A 21,665-nucleotide genomic window follows, 5' to 3' on the forward strand; every position below is an offset into this window, starting at 1 on the left:
GAAATTAGAGAAATGTGTTAAATAATAATCAGTTACATACAGTATTAAATAACTTAAGCAGTTAAAAAATGGGTGGTTTTTGACATTCCTACATACAGGGGAACGCCAGGGGCACACATGTATATATCCTTGTTTTAGTCCGAAAGTAGATTTTTAGATTTTTTTTAAGAGTTAAATGTTTTAGTCCGCAAATTCGTCTTGATATGTAATACCGGTATGCTCGCTGATTCACAATTCCCTCTACCTTACTACAAGACAATAATCTCTCAAAATCTTTTCCAGCATATCATCTATTTTACCCCCTCCCCCTGTTCACCCGGTTTCTTTTCCCCTCCACTCACTAAACTTGCGCTCCCTTCCATCTCAAAGTACAATTTTGCATTGATAATATAATTATATAATTAGTTTTTCTATTCCTGCTTATATCGAAGTTGTTTCGATATTTTTAAAACTTATTTGCTTAGTCGATCTTATGGCATATCTCACTTGTATATTATGGAGGAAACAAGTTACAAAACACATAAATTAGTAACATGAAAAGTAAGCGAGATAGAAAATGGACAAAACTTATAAAGAAATTCCTTTTGTCAAGTTACCCTAGATGAACCTCTCCAGAGGTCAAAGAGGTCTTGTTTGACGAGGTTGAGAAATTAGAAATCAGAGACAAAGATCCAAATCATTCTAATATATATGCAAGCGTTATATTTCCCTTCATCATCTCTTTTAATGTGTTTTTTTTAATTTGAAATTACTATCTGTCCATCATTTGAAATTGACAGGCTGGTCAGTTTTCAGTTTCCACCTCCCATCAATACGAGTCACGTGACCAGAAACTCCTGATTCTAGCAGAAAAATTAGTAAACATATTTCAAGAAGCATTCAATGACCTCAGATACTAAGAAACTTTTAAAGGTAGGTTTTGTTGTCATGAAACGTAGGCATAATGTTCTCTTCATTTAAATGCCGTTTCCCTCGGTGCACGAGCGCATCAAGGATATACACATGTTCATTTGAATTTTACAAAAAAGTGAAATTGTATAAATTTCAGGATTGAAAGAAAACTTTACCGTTTTTATGTGACTGCTTTATATATATATATAGATTCCATACATGTGCACATGTATGATTTAGCAATGATCGCAGAGAAGCTGTGTTGTCCGAGTTATGACATGCCTGAGTATATTGCTATGGTCACATCTGATGAAACTAATTCGAACTTCTAGCAGATAAATTATTAAGATATACGATATGACTCATCTATATCTCAGAAGTCTGTAGTATGTGATTTAGAAAACGGAAAGCTTCAATCTTCATTGAAAATAATTTGTATAGCAAAACTTTTCTTATTAAATTTTCTGACTACCCATAGTTTCGAAAGGCTCATAAATTCGTCTCATTTATTGTCATTCTCAAAAAGACGCATCATTGTTTTATAACCGTTTTTAGAATCACATTTTATTACAGAATTAAAGCAGAAATACTATGCAGCTCCTCGAGACTAAAGGAACTCGTGGACTATGCAGCTCCTCTAGACTACAGGAATCATGCTGCTTTTACTTGGACACTTGGAGTGTGAGTCGAAACAAATGAATACGTGAGTTAGTATTAAAATAAGACTTTCAACACCCACCCCGTACATTCTATCCCCTCAGTCTGATTGTATACTTTGCAGGTTTACTAACTAAATGACAAGCAGTGTGTATGAGCCGTTATGCTTCTGAATAATTCAACATCGATAAATATTATTATATTGTCTGAAGATGATATATATACATGTAATACACAGATGGATACGATATGTGACATGTATGGAATACACTGTTAAATACTATAAAATATAGATATAAAAAAAAATAACGTATTCTCTAATCAATAAGTAATACTATCTTATTACGATATTTGTAAATTCAATTCAACAAACTCTTAATATTAGATATATTACAATTTTCTGGATGTTCTACAGTCATATACTAGTAATATCAGAGACATATGTCTCTGGTAATATATATATATATATACTTCACGTAGAAGACATCTACGACATACGACTTTTGTGTTTGCTTCTTTTCACGTATATAAATATGTAATAAAAAGTAAGTATATATATACTCTTAACAACAAGTGCAAAACATCTTATAACAACAGACCTGTGACTTCATCTTTGAGAGGAGGATGAAAACCCACTTATACTGCGATAGCTTCAACCTTCAATCTTATCGAGGCAAGCTAGCGAGTTGAATCCTGACTTTTTTTAGTATTCTCTGTTTGAAAGCTTCATAGATATGAAAGTCATTTATAACTTCTGAGACTAAATTAAACACATCCAGTTTATTTAAGGAACTTGTATCTAATCGGGCGTATTTTTGAATACATTTTGTGTTTCAACTTTCACCTTTACACAGAAATTTCTTGTTTTTGCAAGTTTTAGGTAATTCTATTTATTTTTTTCTAATCTTTACAGTTATTTCAAAATTTCTTCTATAAACTCATACATAAATACAAAGAAACCGAATTTCTGATTAAAATTTGTGTATCAATATCTTTTTTCATTTATTTCAGATTTAATTTGAATAGAAGTTTTTGTTAAAAAGAAGCGAAACATGAAATTATTATAATCCGAGTCCTACACCCTATTGTTCGACGTATCGTACACGGATCGTTAGACCATGAAAAACCAAGGTTACGGATTAAACCTAAGGTAAATAAAACATTTTAAAGATCTATGCGTATCACATTCCGTGAACTTTTAAGAATTTTAAATTATACACATCACACATTTTTTGTTCGGATTATACTCAGAGTTTACGATACATACACAATAGCATACGATTTTATCGACAAAAGACTGTTATTTTACCTTTAAAACTGTAAAAATTAAATATACTATCAAATAATTGAGTCTTTATATTTAACTTTATTGAAGATTGTTGCCAAGTGGGAAACACTATGTTCCTCAGATCTTATACACGCTATATACGGTTCAAAACAGTGTCCCTCTATGCCGTGCATGATCCGTTACCGTCATTCCAATGCTTCGGCAAATGACAAAAAAATAACGATTTTAAAAAAGCCCAATAAGAATAATCAGTGTTAAAATTCTCGTGAAGGAGGAATACATTGGAGAACGTGTTTAGTTGTTTATCGATATGGAATACGTTTTAGTTTTTCAGAGTTTTGTAGAGGAATGTACTAAGCAATCATTCCTTTCATCTTTTTGTCCTGGTTCTCAATTTAGCAACTTTGTCCTTACACTATGACGGTCTCTTAAAACATTATTACATTACAAGTACTATCGCAAGTATCAGTCTACCATGATATTAAGTACATCGTTTGAAGTACAAGTATGTTATGCTCAACGAAAAAAATAAGTCCTTCTCTTGTTTTCTTCAAACTTCCATAATGTTTTGGAATTCCCATTTAGATTAACTTCCCTACAGACAAAATGAAAAACTGTCATGTCAGTTTATGTACAAAGCAATAATTTCACTAAACTATAATATTTAATATTTATTTCAATATCCTATATTTTTCTTATAGAAGAACTCATGCAGTCTTCCAAAAAAGAATCTTATTTAATGATATATTATTGTAGTTCAAATAATCACTTATTACTTACATTGAAGAAATTTACCATGATTCTTGTTATTTTACAGAATACACGCAAGTATTAATTGAAAGTGATCGATCCTTTCATCCGATTCCAAGGAGGCCAATAAAAGGCTACTAGCTCTGCTCACAAGAAGAATCAATTTCTTGACAGGCTATCAAAGATAGTATCATTTAATACGAAACAATGATCCGAAGAGCATTAAGATGGCGCTTGATTTCTTCCAATGATTAGCATTATTATTTTAACTGACAAAACCTTCAACCCAGGCCGGTAAGAAAAGAAAACATGGCAGACGTTTGGAGAAATAACATCCAACTGAAACTGACAATGAAAGTGCTCCCGGCTGATTATTTGTGGTATTACACGGATAAGCCAATTTCCTGCTTAATTAGACGGCATTTCTCTGTGTAAATAAAGAAAGCAATGCAATGTAATAATAAAACCGAATGATGCGATTAATTCATAGGTTGTATAAAGTCGGGTCTATAATATGTCACTCAGATGTCTTATAGGGTTCTCAAAAATACACTTTGTTTATCGCGGAAAGAAGCTAATAAGTGAAATTCACATCTGATCGACAGCTGGGCGGTAACATGTCTGTCCAGTGCTATATTGTGAAATGTAACTCGCATTTCATTTCAAATCGCGTTCTTGGCTCATCAAACTAACATGTTCGGATCAAGCCAATATCATCTTTTCATTATACTACTTATGATATAGAGATGAAATTGGGGGAAATACTTCCCTTTGAACCCCCTATGATGACGGACTAAGCTTATTAAGTGGATAGAATATTTATATTGTCACTGATACTAATTAAAATCTAACTCTCTATTGTGGTCTCCTTGTTAAGTTGAAATCAAATACTAGCTCGAAGTTTCGTCATCTCGGGATTGAACACATTAACATTAAAGTATTAAGCTAAGAACTAAAACTTAATGACTTTCAATAGTGAATCATTAAATGACCATCGAAATAAGCCTCGGGTGTAAACTGTGATGGGGCCAGGTGATTTTCAATTTGAAGTGGATTGTGAATAGTTATATTAAAGCCAGAATTGGTAGCTACGACGTAACCTTACAGATACAGATACAGAGTTATACATTTTAGTCTGTAAAATTTTATCAAGATTTTCAATTTCTACGACAAAAAATATTTCTGATTTGAACAAGATGGATTTAATAAAGATAACTAGAAAACGCCAAATTACTTACAAGACAAAGCTCTTTTGTTTTAATAATTCAAGAGTGATAACATGAATATAAGAATACAAATCATGGCCAACCACCCCTCAAACCCCGCAAAACCCTTAACGACGATAAAACTGCTACATTGCACCATTACAGAAACGGAAATATGACCAGAGAGCTGGTTAAATTTATTACAGCAAGAAATTCCGAGCAACACAATAAAACTACTAGCTAGATAAAAACATACATGTTATTAAGGAGTTAAAGAGACTGAAACTTTGAAATCCACTAAAATAAACTAATATCAACAATTTTACGTAACAAAATCTTGAATAATACTAAGTACTATATAAAAGTGTAATTGTATTAGACACCTGTACGTTTAGTTAACATATTACAATGACTAAATATTTGACAATTTTCATTCATTTTACACCATTTAACATTATCCTGTGTTTACACAAATCACTGTAACATTTCTATATGTAACTGAAACTTGTAAATAATTTAAATATCCCATGTTTAAAAATTGAATTATAAACGACTTTACTTACCCTACTCATTTCCAAAAGAAATCCCGATCAATGAATATTGATCACAATTAATTAGTCTTTATTGATCAACAAAAGTAGTTATTCCGAACGTAAAAACGTGTATATCCTGATTAAATGTCAAGTTTTTGTCTCTTCTTTCACCAACATTGATCTGAGTTTCTATTATTTACATGTTGAACACACTCTTACATATCAAACGTCAAGTACACTGATGTAAAACGCTATTCGCACCCGGAACAATGGAAACCGCCTGTACGTTAGTCACACATGGCAGATGCGACACACTTAGAAATAAATTGCTATACACACTCACAATAATTCATTTTATAGTACTGTATAGTCGTTTTTTTCATTTACAGGTAAAAAGTAAACCACTTTTTTTCACAAAGAAAGCATCTTGAGCAGATGAAGAAAAATGATGCACACCACGTGTGCTTGCGTACCTAGAGTACCTTTCTGTTTATACAATTTATCCATACATAGTTTGAGAGTAAATTTAAACAAGTAGACACAACTGTACCTAGATGTCATTTCTTTGTTCTATATTGCAAAAATGTGTGTCGCAAGATTTTATTAGATTTTGATTTTATTAAAATTTTCCTAATAAGTTTTGAAGAAAGAATACATTTTGTATACTGAACAAAGCCTTTAGATATGAGAAAATCCAAGTAAAACAAACTAATTTAAAATGTTCTTAAAATGGAAAGTGTTTAATCTGACACAGCTGGAATGTCTGTCACAATGAGTATTGACAGGATTTACGGAGAGTTAGGCTATACCAAACACACATTGATATTATATTTTTGAAACGGGCGTTTTAAAGATAAAATCTTTGTTAAATTGATTAATCAGTGTTTGATTAAAATCCAGTGGCAATTATGTCATGCATATTTAGGACGGGAACACATGCACATTGTTGTCAAGAAGAAGTTCTGTAGAGTCGGTCGATCGGGATGATGGTCAAGAAAGCAAAGTGCCACTTGGCAAATATGGTACATGTAGGTTTGACCTTGACTTTTGTCTTACGATAGGCATATATTTACTCTACATGGCATTATTGAAAGGATTCTCTAATGCGCAAAGACCGTATTATTCTCAATACGGGTTTGACGTCCCATTCCGACCATTTACATGGCGGCGTATAAATACACACAGAACAGCCAAACGGGTTTTCTAGTATATGATTTTCCACTGAATAGGTTTAATATGTTTACCCGGTCAACTTGATAGGTTGTAATTTTAAAATGCAACGTCCTGCTTTTTAGCAGACGAATTTGATTCCGAGCGATGGTGGCTGGACACGAGAAAAGCCGATTAACAACGAGATTTGACAGTAAACAGATTATATAATGATGGCTTGAGACTAATCTAATTTGGAAGGCAATACAGATGTAATTGGTTGGAAACAATGATAATTGCTTAACTGTCTACACGAATTATATCAAAGAGGAAGAATCGTAATGCAGAAACTGACAAAAGAAAGAGAGAAATGCATGATAAGGTCCCGATAAGATAGCACTCATTACGGCAAAGTTTGCGTTACATTGCATTATCTATACCTACTGACATATATATATAATCCGATGTGTACTACATAAAGATAAATATAGGTCCCGTTACCTTGTCAGAAGTATCTTTTCAATCATGATTGGTTTTTTCCTTCTGTTTAACGCACCTTTCTATACTCTTAGCTGCATATTTACACATGCATCTCAATGACTGCAGTGAGACCTTTCTTTTAGATTTAAGAAAATAAGACCCTCTCGAAAGTTTATATCGTTGCCGCCAGTTTTTATTTGTTGAGGAAATCATAGTACAAGAGGAGGAGCACCAACGTTCAGCGGGGGGAAAAAGCTGCCATTCACGAGTGGGTTCGAACTTATAATTTTGGATTTGACAAGCTAGTGATTTCTATAGATTGACTACTGTAAGCTTTTTATCACTAAAGATGAACTATTTATATCCTAAGCCACCGAGGTCCGCTTGTAAATCACAACCGTGATGAAAATCGCAAAATCAAAAATAACAAAATATTTTTTATAGGGTCATTATATCAACCATATTTTTTAATTAATGACATTTATATGACAGATCCTACCAAAACATCAGAAAATTATCGCATAAAAGCAATACAGTGATGAATAAGTAAACAACCTAAACAAACAAACTGATGTAAATCAAGAGAGTTTCTATTGATTTCTTGGGTAATGGCTCGGGATGGATGACACAATTTGTTTTCATTAGTCCCGACTTCACGCCTGATTTCAAAGATTCGCGACTTTGATATAAATTTGTTGATCATATATCATTGAACTCTTGGTAAAGTAGAATTAACTGTAGCATAATCAGAATGATTCTTCATCGTCTAGTTGGCGACTGAAACATTGGGTGGTAAAGTCTCCAGTCGGAAAAGAAAATACCAAATTAATTATAAAGCAGTTGCTGATCCCGAGTTTTTACGCTTGTTTTGTCTATGGTAATTTGTCTAGAATTAAAATAAAATATGTATTAAATACACAAATAACATTTAGAATTTATGTAAGAACAAGGGAACAGGCACTTGTCTCAGAAAAAAAGTGCCTGTGAACAAGGGTGGGGACTTAAGATTTACGTATTATACTCATTTGTGCATGGGCAATACATAACGAAATACTTTTGAAGTTCTGAATAAAATAAACACTAAAAACTTGTTGAAAGAATTTAGAAGCTATTTGAATTTTACGAGGAATACAATTGTTGTTATTGTATACAATTTATTACTGAAGCAGTCGTTCTGTATATATTCTATCTATTTAACACATTACTTCTGTATATATTTTATCTATTTTACACACCATAAAATCCGTTTATTATACTCCTTTGTTTATGTTATATGTAAATTTATGAGGAACAGACTGCACTTCAAATGTAACGTTCAATTTAATGTTTGAAGATTTGGCCAGCTTAATTTTTTGAAAGTAAAACTGATTTCTTTCGATTTTCCCCTGGTCCTGTAATTCATACTTTTGTGGAGCGCTCTCTCACCCTACACATAAAATATTCGATCCTCCCTGTACTTTGTTTACCAATTTTAGACTAATTTTGAAGGAATACACGGGTAATATTATTTTCAGAAATACAAAGAAATAAGAATTTCAGAGCCACTTAGTTTTGTCCATTGTACTATCTTTCGTCGGTGTATATTTGTAAACAGCAGACATGTGACAGATACAGATGTTACCTAAGATGACACAAACCTTACCAATCAATATTAAGTAAATAAAATACACGATGCTACACTATTATAAGGATCTGTATGAGGGTCCTGTTGTATTTCTGTATTCTATATTTTCCTTAAAAGTATTTTTCCTCATTTTTCTATATTTTTTGTCCATTTTGAAATGACAACACTATGTATTCCTGAAACATCTTTGAAAAAGTGAAATTATGACTGATACGGGAAAATAAAGGTATGAATTAGTTCGAGAGAGAAACTAAACTTTGCAATGCAACAGACCACCTATAGTATGGACCCCTGAAAGAACTCTTGTAGGGTTTTTTCAACGTGTACAGAGTCTATCACTCCGTCTTAACGCCAGGCATTCTGACCGGACGTACCTGCGTACTTGTACATCCCGCATAATCTAACAGACAACTATTTAATTGCCGGTCGGAATTTAGAGGACGTGATAATTTTCAGCGAAAAGTGAGACACACCCAATCACTATCCGTTCAGATTTCATGCCCTGTTTTTTTTCTTCTACTTTGTTGGTTAAACCATGGCAGTATGATACCTCTTAAATTATTGTATATTGTTCATGTAAAAGCCGGTGTGCTATTTTTATTATCAAAAATGACAGTTAAAATTCAAATGTATCATTTAAAATGTCAATAAAGTTCAGTCGGAAGTTGATAAATTAAACAAATATGTCGCTAACCAAATACTTTTAAAATGAAATTTTTAATCAAGATAACACACACATTTCATGACAATAACTCATTTCGTTTTTTACATAAAATGTATTATCGAGGGAAACAGTGATTGACTCTGAGGCTCGATGCCTTGTTTTCTCTCTCTCAACCATGCACAAAGTAATATTTGATCTAACCTTTTAAATAGATGATATAGTTAGTAAAACTTCTCTCTACGGGCCATAAACCATAATCTAGGTGGAAATTGATCTTGAAATTGATAAATCTCACTAAGGATAAACTCTTTTTCCGGACTGTTTTTGTTTACACAAAAGATTGCTATTTCGAACAACTATTTAGAAGATAACCCTTCCATGCGTAATTCATATGTTTAATAAAACGTTCACATCTAATTTTGGAAAGGGCTTAATTCCCGATAATTGATGATAAATACATGTAGCTCAGTGAAGCGAGCTTAATATTTTTTGGACGATTTTAAACTACTTATTGGAGAATATGATACTCTTTTTTTTTTATAATTATTCTATTTTTTACATCCTCTGCACCGTACCCGTGGATCCGCCACTGTGTATTAGTGAATGAAACTGACGAAGAGTTTAATATAAGAGCAACTTGCTCTTTGTATAGTGGACCAAATAATGCATATTATTCAATATCATGGTTTTTGTTTTTATCCTAAAAATGTTTGTTTCAAAAAACATCTTAGACCATTTTTTTTCTAAAACACAATCTTGACTTAACTACCAAAAATATATTTTGATGTTTAATAATGGTTAAAAATGGCTTTTGATCTTTGGTATAATTTTCTAACCTTTTCAAAACTAAGTTGAAGTATTGGGCCAATTTATATTTCAATAAATGTTTATAAAAGTAATCCATATCATTGTTAGAGCCTCAAAGAATCTGCCAAACGTAATAAAATTCAGACATATATCTTGAATCGCTATGTATCTATAGCTGTTATAACTAAAGCGAAATCACAGAAGTTCTTTAAATTGAATTGATGAAGTTACGATACTATCAGTTTTAGTAAAGGTTGAAACCCTTTTGAAAATTGCTGTTGTGTGAAATAATATTACAGGAAATAATGTTTTGTTTCAGTGGCGGTTCCAGAAATTTCATAAAAAAAAAGGGGGGGGGGTGTCGACTGACTGCCTAATAGAAAGGCCGTTCAAGGTATTCTTCAATTATTCCCTATGTGTAAACCAATTATTTTCTTTCCACAAAAGGGGATAGGTCTCGGGCACTCTGTCCCAGAGTCCAAATTCGCTCTGTATGTCATTCCTTCAAGTATTTACGGTCATTTATATTAAAGACACAAATATTTATCCTTTTGCAGTCACATCAAAATATGTATAATAATGCATTTGTAGGTTATCTATGCAAACAAACCATAATGTGTAAAATAGATTAAAATGTAATATTTTCAAAGTCACGTTTTTGATATTGCTTGAAGGAGATAAAATCAGCTTTAGATAAAATATTTGTCTAAAGTGACCCAGGAAATCAATATTGACAGAACGAAACATTTAAAAGTCTTAATTAATCGAGTGTTTCTAATTTCTGTTTCCTTGACTGTGTGCTTGCATAATGTAATGAAAAACAGAATTTATATAGTGAAATGATTTAATCAAAGTCAAAATGAATATTTTTTTCAACTTCTTACATTTATAATTTTAGAGTCGGATTCATTTAAATCCGGAAACTGGAATAAATTCCGAATCTTTTCGAGAATGGCTGTTCTCCTTTTGTTACTAAAAACAAATAAGACACAATATCTTTAACCTCCCAAAAAATCTTGAAATAAATATATGTTTAGAAAATGTCTTTTCAATAAATATGTCTGAGTGTGTTTCTATCTGGTAAGTAATTTTTAAGGGAAAAATGCACTATTTTTGTACACCTCATGTTCTAAAATAATTCTGGACAACTACATGATCAAATGTAAATAAAGTATGCTAGATGCAATGTATGCGCATCAGAATGCGCAAAGAGATACTCGAGAGGATAGATTAACCTACCTATCAAGTTTAAGTGAGATCTGTCAAAGATTCTAATGATAAAAACATTTCATTTTGACAGTGCAACATTATAAATTGCATATCACAAATTACTCTATACAAACGAATTATGATGAATGATATCTTGCATGTTACAAGAAATGGAATGACTTTAATTAAACAGGTTTCAACCGAACTTAATGAGAGAGCTTGTTAGATTGCGATGCAATCACTAACGATTATCAAAATTGAAGGAAATGTTCATCTTAATGTTTAAATTGACGTGCACTAGGTTTTTTGGGAAATGATTGATCTGTCAAATGTTTGCATTTCGAAGCAGGTCTTGTTTTGTTGTATTTTTGGTTGAAAAGAATATTCTATGGACTTAATTTTAGAAGCAAACACATTAATTTCGTTTAACGAGATTTTGGGATAATTGGTTCCAATAAAAGACAAATAACTTTCTTTTGAAGCAATTGACAGAAAGTGGACATTATGGTTAAAGGCAAATTTTTAGACTGAGCTAATAAGTTTCACTTCCGTTTGGTAAAATAAAATTGAAAATTACGACATTCACTTCATTTATCAAAATAACCAGCATCGTGACACGAGATAGGGACATGTTGATTGATTGGTTGGTTGCTTGTTTTACGCCCAGCTGCAATACCATTGCATATTCATAGCTTTCAACTGCACATCTTATAAATGAAGCTTTTAATGAATTTGGTGGAAAGTTGTCGCAATAATTCTACATCTTATTTTACTGTCATTCTACTTGACCGCCACGCCGAGACACTTTTGAAACACGCCTTTTATGTTAAGTCCAGAGAATTTCGAATAACTAAGAGACACATCAGATAATAAACGCTAACTCGAACGGGCATCGAAACCTTTAAGGCAAAGGTGCTATGCAGAGAAAGGCAAGAGCATCTTTTCATCGAAAATGCTAGCACAGGTATGCAGATCTAAGGTGTATCTGTTATGAGTTAATACAGCAACACTTATTTGCATTCCATGCATGACCGAACACCTGCGTGCATAAATGTCGTTTCACGTATCTTCGTTGTTCATTATTGTCAGAATCAATGACAAAGATCTAGCATCATGGTTATGCAAACGCTTGTAGAACAATTAAAAGTACATTAATTGAAGAAAGCGTTTTCCAATGCTGTAATGAAGTTTACAGCTTTGTACGACTAATTATAATTACAACCTCAAAGCTTGAGATACATTTAATTCAAATAAAGCGAATGGGTGTAACGTAAGGCATCGTGACTACATTTCTAGACTTTAAATTATACTCTATATATCCAGCACATGCACCGATTGTCCTTGTTTTCAATAAGAATATACATTTGAATCATATCTCAATATGCAGAGCTTTTCGGGTGTTTTAACTTAAAGTTACTTAAAATCGGATAGCATGCGCAGCAACCTCTTATCAGCTCCCACTATACTTGACGTTGGGTCCTAATGATAAATCTGTTAGGTGATGTTATTAATATCTGGTGACACGAAATTTTGTACAGATCTGCAGGACAAAAATTGTGTATAGTTTCCAAAATCTTGCACCAATTATCAACCACGTTTTAAATCTTTTTCAAATGATTTTTTTAGTAAATTATTTCGCCATATATAGGAAAGATTCCCTTAAAGTGCCTTAGTTAATAACTATAATATGCTTGAAGCTTTTCTTCATTTTAGTAAAACTAATGCACTCAATATATGTCTCTGTCACAATGTAATCAGTGCCAATGTTAAATCTTTCTTTTATTCTTGTAGTAAAAATCCTTCTTTTATTTCCGACTTCAGTTTACAACCGCAGGGTCGTTTGCGATAAATAGAAAGCAATAAATTCACGTCAAGTGAAGTTTGCGTTTCTGTTTTTTCTACAATAAAGCATCACTCTGGTTAACAAGTGAAACTGTAATCCAACTAAAGCGGTTTATTGATCCTGTAGTTTTAAGATTTGTGTTATAAAAGAATATGCAGATTTTCCTCGTTAATTTTTTCCAATTCGAGTAACAACAAAGAGGTCTCCTGAAAGTCGAATCATTCGGAACACAATCTTGTTATTTTTGTTCTTTGACAAATACAACCATTCGCCTTCAAAATTGACATAATTATATTATTTTAAACCAACATTTGTAAACGTGATTGAAATCGGAAATCTCTTTAACAGCAGTTAACCTTTCCGGACAGAAACATGAGACAAAGCGTAAAACATTCGATCCGCGTGAAGTACAATGTATATGCATGAAAAGGAACAGAAGCGTTGGTGTCAAAATGAAAATAGAAAATTAAGAGAAAAATAAAAACCGAGGATTTTTTTCTACAAGAACTAGCGATTAAAGTAAGATTTGACCCGGTTCCCAGGCTGAATTTGCGGTATGGCCTTTGTTCGTTATTGAAGGCCGATTAATTGTTAGTTTCTGTGTCATTTGGTCTCTTGTAGAGGGTTGTGCCATTGGCATTTCAGTTTTATGATGTTAAAATTACTTAAACAAAAGCATTTATACATTTACACGAGATTAGAATTAAAACAGATGTTAGTAACTTCAAATTCTTTAACGAATTTAGGTGTATAAACTTAACTCCGACCATGATACAAGGAAAGCCGATTTCAGTGTTCGGTTCCGCATAACACATTTGAAAGTGACATAAGCAGGTTGCAAAAACTATAAGGCAATACGCAGTTATACAAGAGCGAGTGAACATTTAGTTTTTGAGAAAATTTCATTCGTTATTTTCATATTATTTTCTCTAAGACGGATACGCACATCTGCAATCATCGGGCGAAGCCGCCACCCTCTTTCTTTATATAGATGCCATGGAAGCATGGAATCGGCCGAGTTTATACTCAAGTGGCAGAGATCTATGACGGAAAAGAACTGAATTATTTTGGTTATCATGATCTTACTTGGATCGAACTAACTTGGGGTGCATCTAAAACAAACAAAGAACTAATGCCAAGTATGAACGTGTTCTAATTGCCTGTATACACTACATTCCGAAAAACATACAATGGTCACAGACTGGGGCTACTTGGAAACGTAAACTTTCATTAATAATAGGATCTACCTGTATAAGGGATATTTATCATAAAATCCAGCTACTGTCACGGCAAAACCAATTATGATTTGATTAAATTAGCTTTCTTATCGAACTATACCTGACCTAGTAATAGGGGAATACACAAAATAAGTACTTCTTATCAAAACTGTGGTTAACATGACAAATAGAAAGGACATGAATACCTTTCCTTTACAAGCTATATGAGAATCTGGGTGTATTCTAATTAGGTCAGATAGTTTGAATAAAAAAAGAGTAAAAGTAATAAGCAAAAGTATAGAGAGCAAGCTGACATGAAAGTTAACTTGATTTTACAGCTAAATATTCTTAAGCCAAAGTGCTGGAGTTTGAACTTTCTCGCATTCGGTTGTTGTCTGCTCTCTGGTCGGGTTGTTGTTTCTTTAACACTTTCCCCATTTCCATTTCCAGTTTCAATTTCATTATAAGTATATTTATTTATATACGTCAACTGACTTTTTTATATATATTGGCATACAGACCTACATCCAATATGCCCGACAAAGTAAAGACAGTTGTTTATTTGTTTCTTCAAACAGTCCCCTTAAGCTTGGACCCCTTTTCTTCTTTATCTTTATTTTGTGTAGAATCTATATTTGATATTACTATAACAGAAGTTTGTATATGGATATAAAAAAAGAAGCTGTGGTATGATTGCCAAAGAGACAACTCTTCGCAATAGACCAAAATGACACAGAAATTAACACCTATAGGTCACCGTACGGAATATTATATAAACAACTGATATTGTTATATTGTATTGATAAAAGAAACAGCATATTAGATAAGTAAAAGAAGTAAAAACATTAAGGAGTATATGTACGAGACAAAATAAGCACAATAAAAAGGACTACAGAAAATGAGGAACATGCTCCAAACACCTTAGAGTGATTGTTCCTGATACCCTCGAATCTGTAATATCGCCTATTGGACATTATCCTCTCGAATATATGAAACACAAATAGAAACCAAACTTAAAAGAAATTACGCGGCGCTTAATTGACTTATTCATCAATGTGACTCTTAATTCTTTTTACGAATTCCAGAAGACGATTTATTTTAATTTAGATGTAATTTTCCAGAGAGTCAAATTTTGTAATTGGTTTTCGTCTAGACGTTGGGCGTTATGAAATTCTCATTTATGTTCCAATGCATTGAAACTCTCTTACTTTTATGAATATCAAGGGAAATGTTATATTAGGATATTCTTCTTATACGAGAGAATCATGACATGCATATCAATATAGTTAACATGTCATAACAGCATTTATCAATGCGCATGTTAGTTGTAACCAGAGACATATAGTACAATTGTGTCATATGTCTCTGTTGTAACGGAAGTTAATAATATCTGCATTATTAACAACAAGCATTATGTGAAATTGAAGAACTGATTAGACACCAAAATTAGTACTATGAACTCTAATAGACAAAGGAAGATGTGCTATGAGTTCCAATGAAACAACTCTCCATCCAAGTAACAATTTATAAAAATAAACCATTATAGCTAGGTCAAGGTACGGCCTTCAACACAGAGCCTTGGCTCACACCGATGTAGTTGGCTTCAAATTTTGAAAAAAAGACGGACTTTCTTGCCAACCCATATTATATTTTAAAAGATTTTCTTAATATATCTGTTTATCCATTCAATATTTAAGATCGTTGGCCTCAGTTCCAAGTCTGACACTGAAGAATTACAGTTGGTCGTTCTTTAAAACATGGATGTAATACATCTATGTTTAAACAAAACAAAAAGTCTTTAGCATTTAAGATTTATAACCGTTGAATATTTTAGCACCTGCATGTGCAATACAATTCTATAAATAATATTCATTGATATGCACAAGTGTTTAACATATTGAGCCTAAGTTAAAATGATAATAAATTCTCGTAAAAACCTTCACAATTTCACATTTTTTTAGCCAATGAAATAAATATTTGGCGTTTGAAACGCAAGGATGCAAAAACTTAAAGAGATTTTTCTCTCTCGAATTTCAAATTGCAATTAAAGACTTTAAGATTGGCAATCAAACCACATCTTCTTTTTTTTTTTTTTTTTTTTTTATATTAAATCAATATGAATTTGTCTTACCCTAGCTGATTTCTTGGCAGATCTCGATCTATTATCTAAAGATGTAGTAGTGGCCATGTTAGTACAATCCAAAGTAAACAAAAACACAAATATGTCACCAAATTCTTATTACATCAAATGTTACAGGTACATTCAAAATTCTTCTCTTATTTAATTTCTTCTCCAGGTGAATTTGTCCCTATAACACCTCAATCTAAATCACTTATTAACTATGTTGACTGAATGTTTCGAAATGAACATTGAAATGAACATCGAAACATACATTGAAATGTACGCCTAATAAGGATATAAATTCTCCTTTAAGAGTCGTATATTACCCTCTAATTCTAATGAGTTTGTTTGATGTCCCCCGAGCTACATTTCCGGACCATTTAACCTTATTGAGACCTTTAAATCCGAGACATTTTCTTTTAGTCACTTACAAAATTGATAAAACTTTCTTTAAATTTTTAAATATTGATTATTTGTGGAGTATTTATTTAATTCTTTCAGAAAATATTTGTGAATGTGTCATCATTATAGAGATTAGTCTAGTGTTTTAACAATAGGGTACTACTGGACAGACGTTGTCCTCAGTCAGAACCGACGTGTGGTTGTAATACTTATGTAGGGTTATGCACCCATGTCCAGACAATCATTCGGAAACTGTCATGAATTGAGTGTTATTATGCAAAATATAGGATAGGAATTAATATTTATTTAGCTTTTAGATCTGTACTTTGGAGACGAAGACATTTTTTTTTAAATATACGATGCGAATCAAGTTTATCTAAAATATACGATGACGATGTTTGTACCTCATGGGTATTTGCACGGTCGGTATACTAAAATATCAGTATGTGACTATATATATATATATATGTAAATAATTTTATATCAAGTTTTGAATTTTTTTTTAATATCAAACTAAAATTGCTAAGTTAATGTCATTTTTAATTTGTTATACTGAATTTGTTACCATTTAAAGCGTACATGTATTAAAAAAATTAAATTATCAAAAATTGAAATCGTTCAATCACTTAAATGAAATTAAAGTGAATGGGTAATTGGCCTTCAAATCAAATATCTTCTAAAATGTTCAAGTTGGATGTCACATTTTTTTCATTACGTCACGAAGATTATTATCACTTCATATTTGATCATTTTCATATCAGTATTAATGGATCTTAATTGTACAATGATTGCCCTTAAAGATGACCGAAAAGATAGCAATCTACGAACAGATCGGGATCAGGATCAATACAGTGTCAAGCTTGTTAAAAATGTCCTGCAGTTTTTAAGTGACATGTTTATTTTGTATAGGTATTTTATATCTTTATATTTTGAAGTAGAACAAAAAGAAATGAAAAGGAATATGAGAATAAATTGAAAGGAATAGAGTTTTTTGGACTCTTTCAGCACTATTGGTAATAACGTTGTGGTCAGTTTGTGATGTTGTAAGCCTGAGTGTTCGGAGGTAACCATCGACCTTTGACCTAATCATCGTACTGAGAAAATGGTGACCACACAGCTTAGTCAATAAAACCATGACTATTTTGCAAGTGACAGATTCACATTTAATTTCCTCCCTCTACACAAATATTTTTCTGTAAAGGTATTTGCTATTACGTTATACTTAACTACTCCACCCCCCCAAAAAAAAAAATATCATTAAATGAGATGAGAAGAAATATTTTGCCTTATATTAAAAAAAAAGGCAAAAGAAGTGAAAAACAAATAAATAAAAGGAATGTATCAGAAAATATTAAAAACCCATGCCTGACGTTTTGCATGGGAATATTAAGTCATGTTTAAAAGAGGTTCCAACACATACAAGTCATATAGTGGTGGGGTTCTAACCATTTGTCTGCATACACATCAGTTTGTTGCTAAACATAAAGGGGGTTTCAACCTCCGGACCCCATCTCCACTCGATCCGGCACTTATATAATATATATATACTTAGTTTTAACTGAGTTAATCTCTGCTAATGGCCAAAGAAGTGTACTGCTTAACTAATACTTATCAATGTTATTATACAATTATAGAAATAATATTATCCTTAGAGATTTAAAATTTTAAGGTAAATGAGGATTTGGTAAATAAAGATTACATTTGTTTAGATAATCAGTAAATACAGTCTGAACAGATCAGACATAGAGGTTGTAATGGCGATTTTATTTCACCTTCAAGAATTTACAAATTTTCGAGGAAAACGAAAGCCATTTTGTTTTAAAGAAGAATAATTCCATTACCAGTTCTCTCTCATATATTAGCAACTAAATAAGAAAACCAAACTTCTATTTCATTAAGTTAGCTGTTCTATTTAAATCAAAATGTTTTTCAGCACAGAATTCAACATTGCAAGATAATTAAAAATAATAAAAAACGAAAAACGGTTGTCATGGAAACTTAATTAATTTTCTAGAATAACTTGTTATTTTTCAGTTTAATTTCAAAACAATCATGCTACTTGAGGCTGTAACAAGAGGAATGACTAAAACTGTTTCCTTAAGTAGTATCATAAAACTCAAGTGTCTGTTAGATTGGTTCGGATTTAACGATGCCGGAGCGTTCGGAACACCTGCTTCAATAGATAATGTTTATGTTTGTCATTGGGTTTTCTGGCATTTCTGTAAATTATTTAGTTTGTAAGGAAATTGGAAAGAGTTGAAGATGATATAAAAATCTTGCATGTCTTAGAAAAATCGATTTGGTCGCTATCAAGTGATCATTATTGTGTATCTAATCTATTCAAAACTATATCGCCAATATAATTGAATTGTCAAACAGAGAGATTTCCGAGGTTTGTCTCAGAACGTAACCTGCCGCCATTTTTTGCAGATCAGATCAATGTTTTAATTTATTTCTGTAATGGTATTTTCACTGCAATCATCGTCTTTGATGTGTTTTGTAGAAACTTGAGATGAAAAGTAATCAAGAAATATCTAATTTACGATCAAATACACTCGAGATGGATAGTTCCCATTTAAAACAAATCCTGGTAATATGGTTTTGTTGAAAGTAAAACAAATGTTTTCTTCACTTTGGTAATTCTATGGTTTTTTCAGTCGATTTCTGCTGACAGCCAAATTTCATGTAAATCTCCTGACCATTGAACCAGAGTATATTGGCATCTATACCTGAGACTGAAAACTCGTGAAAGCATGAATTGGTAATTGCATTTTATATAAAGAAAACAAATTCATAATTTCGCCTCGAACTAGAAGCCCATTCTTCATCCAGCGACAATAGACTCTTCTTAAATGTCAATCGACGTACCATACTTATTTCCTCTACATCTATCATTTATAAAATAATATCTGAAGTATCAGGATCCACCTAGCAGGGGTCCAATTTATACGAAACTTTCAAAACCTGATGTTGACACAGTAATGTTCATAATAAAGTGAATAAGTTTCGAAAATGTCCTTCAAAGATTTTTTGAATTAAACTTATCGATAAATGATATTTGTACTGAAAATCATTGCTTCCTACATTAGATGATTACTAGTTTTAAACTGGTTTTATATATTTTATTTCATTTTTATATGGCAAATCTATACATTGGCATTTTCGTAGAGGATTGCACAAGAGAGTAAAACTATCCTGTATCGTTCGTATATAGGCTGAAATCTTTTCCGAAGTCCAGTAACTGATATCAACAAAACTTCTGAATTTCCTGCTCATAACTTTTAGTGGAAAACTACAAAAACTTCACAATTGCAAATCAAGTTCAACTTCTAGTTTAGAAACAATCGAACATCTTGTACCTGACGTGATTATGTTTCAGTTACAAATATCCGTCGCAGACGATAATCAATCTGAGACAAAATATAGTACCAAGGTTTTAATTGATACACGAGAAGCATAACATCAAGTTATTCTACTGATCTCACAAAATTATATGTGTCCTTTCATTACCCCATAAACTTTTCATCTGGTATAAATTGGTATTCATACGCCTGACAATGCCGGTTTTTAAGTGTGTGAATAATTGAATTTGAATCAGTTACAGGGAGTTTTGTAGCATTGATCAGGTTGCACTGATCATGTTAAACATATCCTCTTGGTAATATTCCGTGTAATTACAATTGCAAAAATTGTTTAACACGTCACTCGATCATGGAAAATCTTTAAATTGAGGAGACTTTAGGGGATAGTTTGGTAAAACACGAGCTTTTGAAAAACACAAGTTTAATGGCATTTGCATATATAGGTCACTGTAGGTACCTTTTTTGGCAATTTAAAATTGACAACCTTTTCAAATGAGCAATTTCTGTATTGTTATACGTGTACAAAATCTACAGAGGGACACATTTAAATAAATAATTTTTGAATATATTTGATATGTTTTTTTCTGTTTTGTTTGATTTGTTCTGTTCTGTTCTGTTCTGTGCCATTTGTTAAAGTCTTATACAGTTTCAATTATTTTTTAATAGATTTTGAAAACTTAAACCTCTCAATGATAAAGCCATGAAAAGTCAAGAGAGAACATTTTCCCGCCAAAATTTCAATGACTTATATCCCGAAAACAAGCACATAGATCTACAATATTTTTTGCTCTTTTGATTCCTTTATTAATCACCTATCAATGTATACTAGTTTTTTTGAAAGCTTATTATTTTGAAACTGAGCAGCAAACTTCCTTAACTCTAATTTTACGACTTTCAAAAAACTAATTTAAGCCAACACCATAGTGTATGAGTCGTTATAACAACTTAGCTAAGTCGTTTAAACAAGTTAGCTAAGTCGTTATAACGACTTAAAAATAAAACTCTACCCAGAATACTAACCGGCTTCTGTATGCATGTGCTAGTTTTTCGATTCACAATTACCACGTTTTAAAGCCATAACAGTGAGAGGTAAGACGGATATATAACATGGACACCTCTGTCGGCAGCTCAGTTCTTCTTGAAGTTTAAACATTGACATTGCAAAATTATGTTCGTCCAAACATTGATTATTATTTAGCATCAATTTGATTACTGTTTTCGTATTGATATTTCTCAAGTCGATTTCATAAGTGATTGAAAATGTTTGAAACTGACAACTAAATTACTACACCATATATAATACTATAGTTTTCCCGGTAAAATAATAGCATAATAATGGCGTATTGTTCGTCTGTTAATGGCATATCTTGGTCTTTGAAGCGTTTAAGTATTGCTTTGGTTTCAAAATGGCGACATTTTGTCACTCTATATGACACGTTTGCGGGAATTATCTATTAGTGAT

The 21,665-nt window shown here is 32.0% G+C and overlaps 1 protein-coding gene across 7 annotated transcripts in view; it reads right to left on the reverse strand.

Annotated features, from left to right (window-relative positions):
- Nucleotides 1-21,665, reverse strand: part of LOC134692900 (uncharacterized) — a 130,911-nt gene that overhangs the window by 26,078 nt on the left and 83,168 nt on the right. The window contains exon 1 of one of the 7 annotated variants that reach the window (XM_063553526.1): nt 16,449-16,779. The exons of 4 other annotated variants lie outside the window; for them this stretch is intronic. In XM_063553526.1, coding sequence (XP_063409596.1) covers nt 16,449-16,505 — 57 coding nt within the window. In that variant the 5' untranslated portion in view covers nt 16,506-16,779. Of the gene's footprint in view, nt 1-3,616; nt 3,738-5,354; nt 5,629-16,448; nt 16,780-21,665 lie in introns of those variants that run through there. 2 more of the 7 variants (XM_063553533.1, XM_063553532.1) reach the window with 2 other exon arrangements.

This window comes from Mytilus trossulus, chromosome 12 (assembly GCF_036588685.1).
Source record: "Mytilus trossulus isolate FHL-02 chromosome 12, PNRI_Mtr1.1.1.hap1, whole genome shotgun sequence".
NCBI lineage: Eukaryota > Metazoa > Mollusca > Bivalvia > Mytilida > Mytilidae > Mytilus > Mytilus trossulus.